At 45.6% G+C, this 14,217-nt stretch overlaps 1 protein-coding gene across 1 annotated transcript in view; it reads right to left on the bottom strand.

The window, feature by feature from the left end:
- The window catches only part of LOC125304783, a 19,955-nt gene extending 9,842 nt beyond the window's left edge, over positions 1–10,113 (bottom strand). The window contains exons 1-5 of the mRNA XM_048259281.1: positions 10,075–10,113; positions 7,287–7,415; positions 5,707–5,831; positions 1,493–1,610; positions 1,134–1,352 (exon numbers count right to left, since the gene is read on the bottom strand). Of these exons, the coding sequence (XP_048115238.1) occupies positions 1,134–1,352; positions 1,493–1,610; positions 5,707–5,831; positions 7,287–7,415; positions 10,075–10,113 (630 nt within the window). The remainder of the gene's footprint in view (positions 1–1,133; positions 1,353–1,492; positions 1,611–5,706; positions 5,832–7,286; positions 7,416–10,074) is intronic.
- Between the last annotated feature and the right edge of the window lie 4,104 nt (positions 10,114–14,217).

Raw genomic sequence — 14,217 nt, forward strand, 5'->3', positions numbered from 1 at the left:
CTGCCTTCATCCCAGAGCCATAATAAAAAAACATATGGCCAGGTCTGACAGCTGCCTGCAGTGCCACCCATGCATGTCGGAATACCAGGCCAACAATCATGTGACGGAGCTTATTCACATGCTAAGTAGGCCACTATGAAAAAATGCAATTAGATAAACAAACTGTGAAAAAAAAGCTCTTTAATCGAATAGTCTATATGCTGCGACGCATTAAGACACACATGGACACCAGAGGTGTACGCGGTGCACAAAAAAATGTAGGATAATTAAAGTGGTTTCCAGTCATGCCTTTGATGGGCGCTCCTGCCTCTCGTTCATATCACACGGGTGTTTCTCTTATCAAGGCGAGCACACGCTCCATTGCCTTCATCAGATCTGTCACAGAACTCCGTAGGAGAACTGACACCTTCTGTGATTTCAAAAAGAAGGGGAAAGCGAGTGGTAGTGCACAGCACACACACACACACACACACAGACACACACACACACACACACACACACACACACACACACACCTAAGACATCCGACAGAGGGAATGGCACCTACAGCATGTTATGCGAGCGTGGAGTGCGTCGGAGGCCGTTTTGATGTGTTAAGGAGGTTTCAAAGCGAGTGTGTTCGATTAGAATCAGTCCCCAGCGGTGCGCCGAGGAGAGCGGGCTCGCCGAGGAGGACAGGTGAGTGGACAGATGTTCCATAGAGCCCACTCCATACATCCACACACGCACCAACATCTGGAGCCAGCCTCTCCACCAGCGAGATAGGATGGGCCTCATTCTGAGAGCTTCTGGCTGTTGTGTTGGTGAGCATGTGTACATGTGTGTGTGTGTGTGTGTTTTTGTAGATGACACAAAAGGACTCATATTTTATGCCCAATATTATTTGTGAATAACATATTTTCTAAAAGTCATGAACTAAAAGCATTTTTCTACAAAATCAATAACAAAATCCAGGTATTTGAGGAATTCAATAATTTCAAAAATTCTGGGAGACAACATTTGATAACATAACAGTCTATATACCGGTAATAATATAATAGGACTGTATGTTTGTATACAAGGCTGAGAGAGACATTAACACAGTGTAAATGTGGGATGATGAAATAGGCAGGCGAGGGCCAGTGCATGTTTACCATGTGGTCCAGTTGGTGCTGGCTCTCTCCTGGCATGCTACGGATGGCTCTGTGGCTGAGCAGGTGAAGTTTCTGGGCCTCCTGCTGGTACCTGTGGACGTCTGCGCTCAGAATGCCTTGCAGGGATCGAAGGGCCTGCTCCCGAAAACACACACGCTCTCTCTGCGCTGCCCGGCCGGCTATACAAATCTGCAGCTCACACCTCTGCTGCAGTAAAGTCTGTGCACACACACACACACACACACACACACACATGAATGATTGACATTAGTTGACAGTTTAAATACACACTAGAAGCTCAATTGCCCTGGCTTGAATTGGGCCCAGTCTTTAATAGGGGCTGCGGTAAAGCTGCTTACGGCTCTGGTGTCTGAGTCCTGGCTCCTCTGTAGGGCAGCCTGCACCCCTAGATGCTGCCTCTCGAGATCAGCTAACTCACAGCTCAGGAGCTCACACTCGAGAGCAACAGACCCAAGCCTGCAACGGAAAGGAAAAGAACCGTTTCTTCAGTTATTATCAAGATTTTAGTTCCATACGTTTCATGTAAAATGCAGCTGTATTCAGACACAGTGCACAATAAAAATAGCTCTCCACAGAACTCCTGGGTGCTTGGATGGTTAGTAGCCACTAGAGGGAGATATGCCTTCATCATGAAACCAGAAGAGAAGAAAGGAGGCTTTACAAAAGTGACAGACAGATCCATCTATTTGCAGGCAATGGATTCATAAGGGACAAAAAGGTAAATGTTGGGAGAGGACAGCCTAGTCTTTAACATATTGAAGTTCAAAATTCATTTAATTCATTCAACAACCTAAAATCTGTAAAAAAAAGAATCACCCCTATTCAAAATGGGCTTAAAACTATTGTCTTCACTATCTGTGTGGGATCTATTACCTGCACTATCTCCATGGCCTTCTTTCACTATGGTGTCTTATTGTAACAGCACCTACACAGCTAGCCAACATATGTGTGCTTTAGCAGAGATGCTAAGCTACTTGCTCAACGCTGGAGCACTCTCCCTCTCCCAGACGCCCTCTCCCACTCCCAGACGCCCTCTCCCTGGCTGGCTGCAGCTGCAGCTGGCCCTGGTGCACATCTGCTGTAACCGGTGCCCCCTCCACCTGCCTGTTGACGGCAGCAGGGCCAGCAGGCTCCCTATCAGCTTCCCCCAGTAGCAGTGCACAGCGGGCCGTGCGGACAACATGCTCTCCCACCGTGGAGGCGCTGCTGCGGCCTGCTCCTGCAGCCCTCACCCAGGTCCTCTTTACATTCTCCCACGACCCACGCACGCACGCGGTCTGCTGTGCCTCTCTAAGAGCTGCCAAGGAACGGAATGTGTGAGAATGAGACTTAGCTGTGAAAACACTGCACAATAGCAGACATACTGGTTATTCCCTCTCCAGATTAGAGTGTTGTCTTTTGCCATTAATACACATGTGAAAGAGATGGATTAAAACAGAACGGGGCCCCACAACACTTATTACACTCCTCTCCTGTAACTGCACCTGGAGCAGAGAAAGGTGCTTAAAACACCAGCTCATGCTATAGCTTTACTGCTAATGAGATAAAGTTTAAATGTCACCTAATTCTTAACTGACAAAAATGTAAACTATAATAACTGCATGATAAGTGCATGTTGTGTGTGATGTCTGTATGCTACTGAGACCTTTGAATTTCCCCTTAGGGATCAATAAAGTATCTATCTATCTATCTATCTATGAGAGATTTGTTTAGCAATAAGAAGTAGAGGAGAGGGGACACAGAACCCTTAATGTCAGTGGACTGATAACTGACAGAGATGGCTTTTCAGGGACACACTGTTGTAGGTGAAAGAGGCAACTAATTCAGACGGAGCTGTCTGTCAGCTCTGCTTTCTCTGTGTTTCTCTCTGTAATGTTTATTTGAGAGAATCTGTGAAATCTGCCGGCATCTGCTGAGGGGATAAGCAAAACGCAGTCTGTGCCCCCCCCTCTCTCTCTCTCTCTCTCTCTCACACACACACACACACACAAAAGCACATATGTACACATGTGTGCGCTGACACAAGAACATATACACACACACACACACACACACACACACACACACAAGCACACACACATCCCCTCATTAGCTTGCAGTAGACGTGTGTGAATATGAGGTCTAACACAGCGAGCTTAGGCTACTGTTGGCCCCCGCAGCTCCTTGCCTCTGTGATGGCCAGCTGTCAGCTCCACAAACAGAGTGATTAAAAACAACATATTACATACCTCAGCCTCTCTCTCTCTCTCTCTCACTCTCCTCCCTGTGTGTGTGTGTGTGTGTGTGTGTGTGTGTGTGTTTTTGTATCCTCATGTAGGGAATTTACTGTGTAAATACTGAACATCATTGAGACAATGACAGACAGCTGGATCTCAAACATACATACTGTACAGTATAGAATTTCAACAAACCTCTACTAAACATCAGTGAGTGGTCAAGCATAGAATCACAGTTGAGATCAAGCTCCAGTCTTGGAGATGTGAGGCACATGGCACAACGCAGACATGCCTGTTAACTAGCTTAAAGCAGAGCATGCATTCAAATGATGTGACGTATCTAAAATAAATTATAAATCCAAGTATCTTGTCTCACTCAATAAGCAGTCTGAAAATCACCTGAAGATCCCTGATATTTGTTTTGTCTGTCATTATGCATTTCAGGATCATGCCTCTAGTGAAACAGAGTGTTTTAATGGTGTTGTTCAGAGGACGGATCATTTCCCTGTGTGTTTATGAGGGAAGGTGCTGAGGTGTTTAGCTAGGGAGAGTGTGGAGGGAGAACTTGGGGGTTCCTGTAATGGGTGGGGAGAACTTGGGGGTTCCTGTGATGGGTGGGGAGAACTTGGGGGTTCCTGTGATGGGTGGGGAGAACTTGGGGGTTCCTGTGATGGGTGGGGAGAACTTGGGGGTTCCTGTGATGGGTGGGGAGAACTTGGGGGTTCCTGTGAACGCTGCGGTTTCTCTTTCTATCTTCCCTCTGCTAGCAGTTCTAGGAGGAGGGCAAAGACAGGCTGAGGCACATTTCATTACAAACAACAGAATTGGGTTTTTTTTTTTTGTTGTTATTCCTGGCGGCAGCCTTTGCTCCTGTTACGTAATAAAAGTGAAACCATGGGGCAAGTGGTGCAGGACATCCAGTTTTCCCAAAATAACACACAGGAACACTAGACAAGGATCAATTCACACCCTGATGTAACATAGCCACTTACAGAAGAAACAAATCGCTTTTTTAATGTCCAACAATCCCAATTCCAATATCAATGAATTTCCAACACAATTGTGATTCCATCTCCGTTCGCACAAACACACGCAGACAAACACAATACCCACAAGCGCACAAACACACGCAGACAAACACAATACACACAAGCGCACAAAGACACAATACAGGCTCTGGCTGCGGGAGCCAGTTGGCACTGAGATGCAGCTGGCAGCGTCCCTCTTCTAAAACAGTGGGGATTTACCAGAACAGCGGCCCACACCCTCATACAGTCATCTGTGACTGTAAGGCACGATGTGCTTCAACTTGCTTTTGGACTCAGGTGTACCCTGGCGAGCCTCTCTGGCTGTAGGAGAGAGAGAGTGACACGCAAAGGAAACACTTTAAACCATTACAGCCACTCAGATGTGCTAGAGGCTTGTCAGTCGGGTTGTGTCTGCGAGAGGGCCGCACCCAGATCCTGTGCTTTTTCTCAACACATATTGCCTATTTACACAAAGCTTTGGAGGACCCGGCCCAAAAAACCCACACAAACACAGACACACGCACATCCATGCAAATATACACACACACACATACAAACACACGCACACACACACACACACACACACACACACACACACACACACACACACACACACACACACACACACACACACACACACCATATTTACTTGCATATTTGCATGCACTGAAACAGAGCATGCTGGTGTCAGAAGACGCAAGCATGTGCACTGTTAGTTCCATTCACAATAGCAGATGTAGAGCAGAATGTTTTGGAAAAACAATTCACTAACACTTTGCTTGCAGCCCTCGATCACACTACCGAACTGGAAGCACGAGGGCTATCCAGCACTGTGTGGCTTGTGCATCTTTTAGAGGGCTTTTAGTCTTTATGCAGACAGGACAGTCGAAACAGGAGAGTGAGAGATGGGGTCAGCTCGGGAAGTGACCGCTGGTTGGGATTGAACCTGGGTCTCCATGGGCACTCAGACCGCATGTGGTCGTGTGCTGCTGTTTGCTCCCCAGCTCCCACGTATGCTCCATTATTATGTGCCGTGTTGCAATTCATTATGAGTCATGACGGAAGGAGGTGATTAGGGAAATGACCAAACCTGATTTCATGGATTTAATAGCCATGTACCTAAAAACTGCTGAGTCTGATCTATATATCACTCATAACAGTAAGAGTCATAGAGCGGTTCTCTTTGCCATACTGATTTGACTTGAAGAGAGAATATATGTCATCTGAGACAGCCACACCAAGCCTGGCTGTGTCCCAGGTGTGTAGGAGCTGTGGCGTGTGCTGTGCTGTGCTGTGTTGTGTGCTTACTGCTGTGAGATGGAGGAGATCTCCTGCTCAGTGTTCCTCTGGAGCTCGGTGAGGTGGCCTCTCAGCTCCTGACTCTGCTCCACGTGCTTCCTGATGTCCCGGACGCAGTTGCTCTCTTCACAGACCTGTCAGGAGACAACAGCAGCAGCAGCCATCAGCAGAGCTCAGAGTGGAATGGAGCACAGACCCACGCACTGACCATTACTAATACAGGCCCACACACTGACCATTACAAACACAGGCCCACGCACTGACCATTACAAACACAGGCCAGCACACACCAACCAACCCACAACAGGCAGCAGCACAAGAGCGCACAACTCATAACAGCGCAGACCCCACCTCTGATTACCCTTTTTGCTGAATTACAAAAATATAGCTTAAAGATGCCATGCTAATTCCCTGTTTCCTGTTCGTAAAACAGGGTCTGCTTTGCGTAAGTCTGTTTCAAATGCTAAACAAAAATGTTAGATCAGAGTAAAAACAGGGGAAATGAGAAATGATTGGCATCAAATTCATTTGTTTTGCACTGAAGCTAAGGTAACCCAGGTAACCCTGCGAGTCCATGAAACTGCACACACAAACACGCAGAGTATGTAAACACACTAGCTGTTTATCGATGACCACTCACTGCATTCACCAATAACAATGCAATTAACCGCACAGCTCACAAAAAGCCTCCCGGTTTAAATGTTATCTAACGGCATGGATGAAACGCCACTTGACACAATGGAGTGATTAATGTTGGCCTGGCCGCCCAACAGAAGTGCTGGCTGCACACACAGGGCTGCACCCAGATGGGCGTGAAAGGGAGCCAGAGTGGAGCACGCTGAGGCTGTGGCAATCTGTGCAGTCCGCTCCGCTCCACTCTGCTCTGCTCTACAGGCAGCTAGCAGGCAAACAAAATGGCCGACAGGACAGGAGCGCACACAGGGGGGCTTGACCAAATGCGCAGTAATCTGTGATCCGTCATTTCAGAATTAATGAAAAGAATTATAGTTCTGATCATCAATTGTAAAAAGCAAAAACAGATGACTCCACTCAGGCCTTTGTGCGCACATGACTGGATGCAGGAAACACACAAACACATTCAGACACACACACAAAACACATTCACACACACACACACACACACACACACACACACACGCTTTACGCTGCGCATTATCAAGCGCACACACACACACACACACACACACACACACACACACACAAGTTCCCATCACCCAGCAGCAGACTAAGGAATGTGTTGGATAACGAGAACTCTGTGAGTCAACAACTTGATGACAAATACTCCAGTCTGGGGTCTAGAGGGCTAAATTGAATATATATGGGAGTGTGAGTGTGTGTGTGTGTGTGTGTGTGTGTGTGTGTGACAGACAGAGTATGAGAAGCAGACAGCTGGTAGATGGAGAGATTAAACTGTGTTTTTAAACTTTGAGTAAGACTCTGACGAGACACTGACACATGAATAGCCCCTATAATAGACGAGATAAGAATCTGAGAAAAGCGCACTCTTGGTGTTCAACACATCTCCCCTACTACAGCCTGTGATAAGGGATAAGAGCAGGGTCGGTTACCAGGTTGGAGGATGACACTCCTGCATGCCCGTCTGCAGACACAGTCTCCTGGAGGAGCTGCAATTTGTCCTCCAGAAGCTGCCTGAGCTTCAGCAGGGAGGAGGCCTGGCCACTGGACGTCCCCGAGGACTGTGGGAACAGGAGGGCAGCCGGAGTCAGGACAGACCTCTGGGATCCACCAGCAGCTCTCAAACACGCTAGTCTACACTCCCCCTCTCTCATGTCCAAACACCAAATATTTAGCCTACTGTTCTGGTCAAAAGACAGCGCCAGGCTGGCAATTCTGCTATTTAATCTCAAAATGACACTGACACTTTTTGAAAAACAATCTAAATTTAAAATGTGGAAAAATGGTGGGGACATGAAAGAAAAGCACTGGAACAGCACTGTCTCCAGGGGACTAAGACATATAACAACAGATTATGAGCCCATGCACTGTCTCCAGGGGACTAAGACATATAACAACAGATTATGAGCCCATGCACCAAAAGTTATGTGGCTACAAATATCATAGTCTGCCAATCAGTCAGTCCAAACAAAACAGTGGGTAATTCCCAGAGTTAAGCCCCTCTCTCCGTGGGTGTGTGAAGAAGAAAGCAGGCAAACAAGACACACACTGGATGTGTTTATATGTTTAGATCCATATCGCTGACACTGAGAGCACAATCGGACTTAATCTCCATTACATAAGAGACTCTGGAGTAGTGCAAACAAACTGGGTGAGGAGTGAAAGTTAATCATCAGAAGGCCGATAATGTTTCAACAGAGCCACATTAGGACTTCCAGATACCAGCCCAAACTTATAAACACAAGTTAACAGCAGACTACCTTGAATGCTAACTCAATGCTAATTTAAGGTACAAAGTGACACACAGAAAGACAAAAATATGCTCTCTCTTGCTTTGCACATAGTAGACGCAGTATGCAAATAGATGGAATGATCATATTCATATCATTTCAAATACATTCAGCGCAGTGGTGCTCTGGAAAAGATTATCCAATAGAGGGCTCATCACAAAGACCTGTGCTCTGCTCTCGGCCTCGGCTACTTTTATCCAAACTAAATGAGAAACACAGTTCCGCTCAGCACTTCATAACGTCAGCTCTCACACTGCTAAGAGTAAAGTTGCCGCTGCTCCGCGGAGGAGTCCCGCGGGGGACTTAGTGTGCTACTCACGAGTAATCCCGGGGACCCACAGCAGCTCATGTTGAGGGAGAGAGGAGCTTAAGGCGGCTGCATTGCTTTGAGGGGATTTTGCTTGACAACGCTGTGTTTGGAGTCTGTCCTGTTGCTGTGGATACAAGGGTGACCCCCTCTCTCAGGATGGCCCACTAACCTGCAAGTGTCTGCATTGGCCAGTGGCCTCTCTGTCTGTGCTAGTGTTATACATTGGAGTGTGTGTGAAAAAGGATTCTTGCTTGGTTAAGTTCTCAATTAAGTTTCTTTGGTGGTAAGCAAGAATAAAAGTGGTGTGTGTGTGTGTGTGTGTGTGTGTGTGTGTGTGTGTGTGTGTGTGTGTGTGTGTGTGTGTGTGTGTGTGTGTGTGTGAGAGAGAAAGAGGTAAAGGAAATACAAATGACCAACCAAGCACTTGAGAAGCAAAGACTTTAGTATAAATCCCAAAAGAGATCCACCAGAACCCTTGAACTTTCCTGATTGCTTAATGCTTAATGTAACTGTTTACCAGACATGCACACAAGACGCCAGTGGAATGGAGCCTTAAAACAAAATCTTATGTACACACTCTTATAATGGGGGCCTACAACACATCAAATATCAAAATAACAAAATATTAAACCAATTCAAATATGTTCTCATAGGGCTGAACAAAGAGAACACCAAATACCACAAGAATGCAGAGGTGGGTGGTGGGAGCACTTCAAAAAACACTCAATAGGGAAATATTTGGCCAAACATGGGAATGGTCAGGAAGCATAACAGGCATGGGAGGGCATGGGAACTCCTCTGAACACACACACACACACACACTCAAAGAGAGAAGCAAAAATCAACAACAACCCAGGCCAATGTCATACTTTAGATATTTCAGATAACCACAACACAGATACTCCTGTTTCCACTCTACGCTGTGTGTATGTGATACTACAAATTCCTAAATAAAACACACAGACCGTAAAATGTTAACTGAAACCTTGGCTTTTCTGTCTATTTCAACGTCAGCCTTGTCTACATGGTGTGGCTGGTGTGACTTTAGGCCTGCTCACTGTTGGTGTTAAGCAAGACATTATGTGGACATCCACACCATTTTCTGAAGGTAAAGGTTTCATCAAATAAAGGCTATAGCCCAGTATTCCAGAGGGGAACAGAATACAGGGAATAGTAGTATATGTCTTGTGCCCTTACCCTGTGACTAATCCTCTCTACCCATTCTGGTGAGCTAAATGGGGACACACACAGCACATGGGGGCATGCAGCTCATGATACATACTGTAGGGGGATTTGTGCAATGCTGCTGGCCAGTGTTCTTGGGTATTGCTGTTCGGGCATATTCCCATTGATATTGGGCAGCAATTGTTTTTGGAGAACTCAAATAAAATAGGCAAACTGCCATGATCATCTGATCAGACCACGGTTATGTGGTTGCCCAGCAAGTTGCCACAGGCATCATCGCTGGGTCTTAGGTTAAGTAACACAATGCAGGAATTCCCCTTTTCGCAATCTTTAACATACTGAGTACCCATTTAGCGATAAGGGGGTACCCAACTTGTCTTAACACAACAAAATGGTTCATGCCCCTACCCACGACAACAACGTTACATGCAATACCAGGTGCACATCGGCAGTGTCAGGGCCTCCATTCTCCATATTGTAAGTCGGTGTGGCGTAAAAATGAGTACTACAAGAACTACAATGTGTTGCTTTAAGACTTAAATCATTCATAAATACTGTATACTGAGAAAACACATCCCAAGGAGAGAGGCCATAAAATATGTCCAGAAGACCAACTTTTAACCTCTTCATCTGCAACTTTGCCTAGAACAACCCTGACACATCAACCCGACACTATCAAAGAAGTCCGCACTGGTACAGACGTGTCTCATTACACAGAGGTGCCAAAATCAACACGAGTGATACAGAAACTGACAGTTATGCTGTTGGGAACAAAACAAAAAGCTCTTAAGAGGTTTAGGAAGAGAGCCAAGGACCCGTTTAGGGCCGCAGGGACCAGGGTAGAGTCAGAAAGAGAGAGAAAGAGAGGGAGAGAGGGAGAGAGAGGGAGAGAGAGAGAGAAAGAGAGAGAGAGAGAGAGAGAGAGGGAGAGAGAGAGAGAGAGGGAGAGAGAGGGAGAGAGAGAGAGAGAACAGGGCAAGACTGGTAGAAGGGAGTTGATCATTACCTTAAGTCCTGTGCAGGTAGAGTACGTCTGTCAGAGCGTGACACTGAGCAAAACTGAAACTGAGGAGCAAAAGCACAGTGCAGGAGAACAGGAGGAGAGTAACAGAGGAGGAGAGGAGGAGGAGAATGGAAGAGAGGAGGGGAAGTCACAACTTGTTTTTCTGGTCACTTGCCTGTGAGTTCACATTGGGGAATTTATACAGGTGTTCCGTCGTCTCACTCATGTGCTCAAAGCTCTGAAGTGAGACTCAGATGTGGACAACTGACCTTGATATATGTCATTTACAGACCACTAAACTAGAGTAACACATGCATTCCCAATGTCATGGAATCCCACACACCCTCCCACACACCCGACCTGAACAGACTGGCCCAGTGCTGGCAGATGCCACTCTGAGACATGCTAGCTAGGGTGGGGTTAGTTGGGTGTGGCAGGCGTCTGTCTCTCTCACTTTCTAGCTTTCTCACTTAATCACACTGAGGTGTGGAACCATTGAAAGTCAGACTGACTGTGATGATGACCCCCCAACCCCCTACAGGACTCCCCAGGTTGCGCAACATGCTGTTTTTCTACATGTGCCCTCTTACCTGCACTCCCCAAGCCACCTTCACCCCTTTCAGAAGAGTGGGGGGGCAAACATTGGCTTACACAATCCAAGGAAACATGCAGATAGACATGGTATTTTTATGGTTCCTAGCTTCAGAAGGAATTCAGAAAGAGGGTGCAGTGATAATGTTTACAGCGGGCTGAATGACCGTAAGTGATAGTATTTTACATCTGGGACCTGTCAAACAGAGATGTTTGTGGACTAAAGGGAGGCAAGGACACACAGTTCAAATGCTTCAGAGTCTCAAAGATGGATTACTTCCAGTTCAAATCAACGTGTACAGGAAATGAGTCAAAAGCATTTAAAGCATAACATAACATAAATCACAAAACTGCTTGTGTTGAAATACACTGTATGCTCCCTTAAAGATAATAATACATAAATAATGACCTAGCTTCCTTCTAGATGAAGGACACACACACACACACACACACACACGCACACACGCACACACGCACACACGCACACACACACACACACACACACACACACACACACAAGCACGCACGCACACACACTCCCTGGCACATGCACACATTGTAAACAAAGTCAAAGTCAAGAGAACTGGGTGTGTGTGGCTAATTAAACACACATTAAATTTACATAATACGACGGAAGCTAAAACATTATCAGGACGTTTGCTCTGACGAAATTTTGAGTTACATGTATATGGTCAAATAGTCCTGCTCAGTCATTGTGTTTCTTTTACCAAAACCATGAATGAATCAGTTTTTTTTTAAAGAGGCTTATCTTCTAAAGGGGCCCTGTGGTTCACATATCATTTATCTGGAGAGGAACACAACAGTGTAGAGCTGCTCATTAACCCCAGGTACAAAGAGATGCCTGTCGAGGACACATTGCCACATCACAGAAGAGCAGCCTTGAGGACGGCGTGTTTCTGATCTGAACTCTCAGAAACACCTCAAGCCACAAAAGAACTCAAAAGAACTGAAGAGAGCTCAAAAGAACTGAAGAGAGCTCAAAAGAGCTTTTGACAGAAATTATTCAACATGTCTAGAGTTTCTGAACTATAGTAGGGGGTAAAGAAGATGATCTATTAAAAATAGATTTTGTTTTCCCAAAGACTGGTTAGCAGGTGCAGGGTCGCTATGTGAGATTGAATGAGTGGAATGGGTTATCGTGTATTGGGGATACTAAGTTGGGATACTTTCCCACTTTAACAACTTGTCAAATCACAGATATGACTGTGTCCAAGACTTACTATTACTTTGACCTTAACCTAATTACTGCTGTTATTGAGCATAATATGACATATATAGTGGAGGCATGAGGAGAAGCGCAAGCAGCCTGTACCACTGCACCTTCCATCTCTGGCCTCAGCTACACTTGTTTCTGTGGTGCCTCATGAAAGACTTGTCATTCTCCAGCTGCACAAGACACCTGAGGCTCTAGCTGCCACTGAACCTGTTAGTGCTGCAGCTATGGCAGGGTACATACCACATTGTCATTTAAAAAAAAAAAAAACAATGCCTCAGTATGATCAAAGCAGCTTCAAAAGCATGGGTGACTCCCCAACCCTACCCCCAGGTCAGACATGTTTACTTTTCAGACCTGTCCTATCCTTCCCAATCAACCAATCAATTGAAGAACATATCCAGAGGCAAGCATGTTATAAAGCTGTATACTAGATACTTATTTGTACTGTTTGCAGAGTACAGAGACCCCACTGTGGTCCAGTCAGTACATGAAAAAATGACTACTCACAAAAAGGGGAACTTCAAAATCAGTGACAGACAGCCATTCCAAATGATCTGTATGCTACATGAGTCTTCCAATAAGTTCATATTCCTTGATTCCTCGGAAATCCGATTCTAAAACTAGAAATGCTTGGAAATGAGTTAGGAAACATGCTGTCTGTCTGCCAAAAACTGCAACTGAACTGGCACTAATTGATATAAATATTGACAGTGCATTTAACCTCTATGGTAAGGGCATGGGCACCCACCTATGCTGTCTCTGCTGGCATCACAGCAGTCCTTCAGCTGAAGCTGTGCTACTGTAGACCCCACCGCTAGAACAGGAACGCAGACACAGGCAGGTAACACAGGTTATAGGCGCAAGTGCCATCAGAATAGGAACAAGTTGTACAGGCCAACACTAGATAATTATACTTCATTAGTTTGTCTTGACTGCCTTGTTAACAAAGGGTGGTGATTATGTAATTGGGAGGAGATCATGTGCAACTAGATGCATGTCAAAATACTGAAATATGCACAGCACACATTCTTGCAAACACAAAAAGACAGACAGACAAACAGACAGACAGACATGCACGCACGCACGCAACGAGACATTACAGAAACACACAAAAGTGTACACACACAGTTACTCCTGCATTATTTCTCCTTCCTCACACTCACATGTGCACACACATTCACATACAAGTATGAAACCCTAAACACAGACCCAGTAATGTTTCTGCCCTTTCACACAAAAGGTGAGAGTTCAATTAAAGCGATGATTCGGAGTAATTTCACCCTAGGGTCCTTTGCACCATGACCCCGAGCCAAACACCCTCCCAGAACCTGTTTTCCCTTGGTTGAACCCTGGTCGAGGAGCCCTGTCAGAAACTAATTCGTTTCTGCAGGCGTAATGTAACCAACTTTTATCTCGTAAATTACCCCACTAATAATGCCCTGAATGGTACCAAACTTCTACAGTATGTTCTTTACTCATAAAACGAGGCATTGAAAAGTTTGTAAGTACACCAGGAGTTTATTTAAATAACACTTGCCTGATGGATGCTGTTACTATACCGATGTGTCGACGTTACTTCCATGATTTGGGAAAAGCCCGTAAAACTCCTGGCAGGAAGCATGCATAAGGATGTAGATCCAGGAATGCACTAATATTTTGTTCTTAGTACCAGTTTGCAACAATTATTAGTTAACACTAAGTTGTAAACACTTCGGAAAAAAATATATTATGTTGTTAAGGACAGCAG

Source organism: Alosa alosa, chromosome 12 (genome assembly GCF_017589495.1).
Source record: "Alosa alosa isolate M-15738 ecotype Scorff River chromosome 12, AALO_Geno_1.1, whole genome shotgun sequence".
In the NCBI taxonomy this organism is placed as follows: domain Eukaryota; kingdom Metazoa; phylum Chordata; class Actinopteri; order Clupeiformes; family Clupeidae; genus Alosa; species Alosa alosa.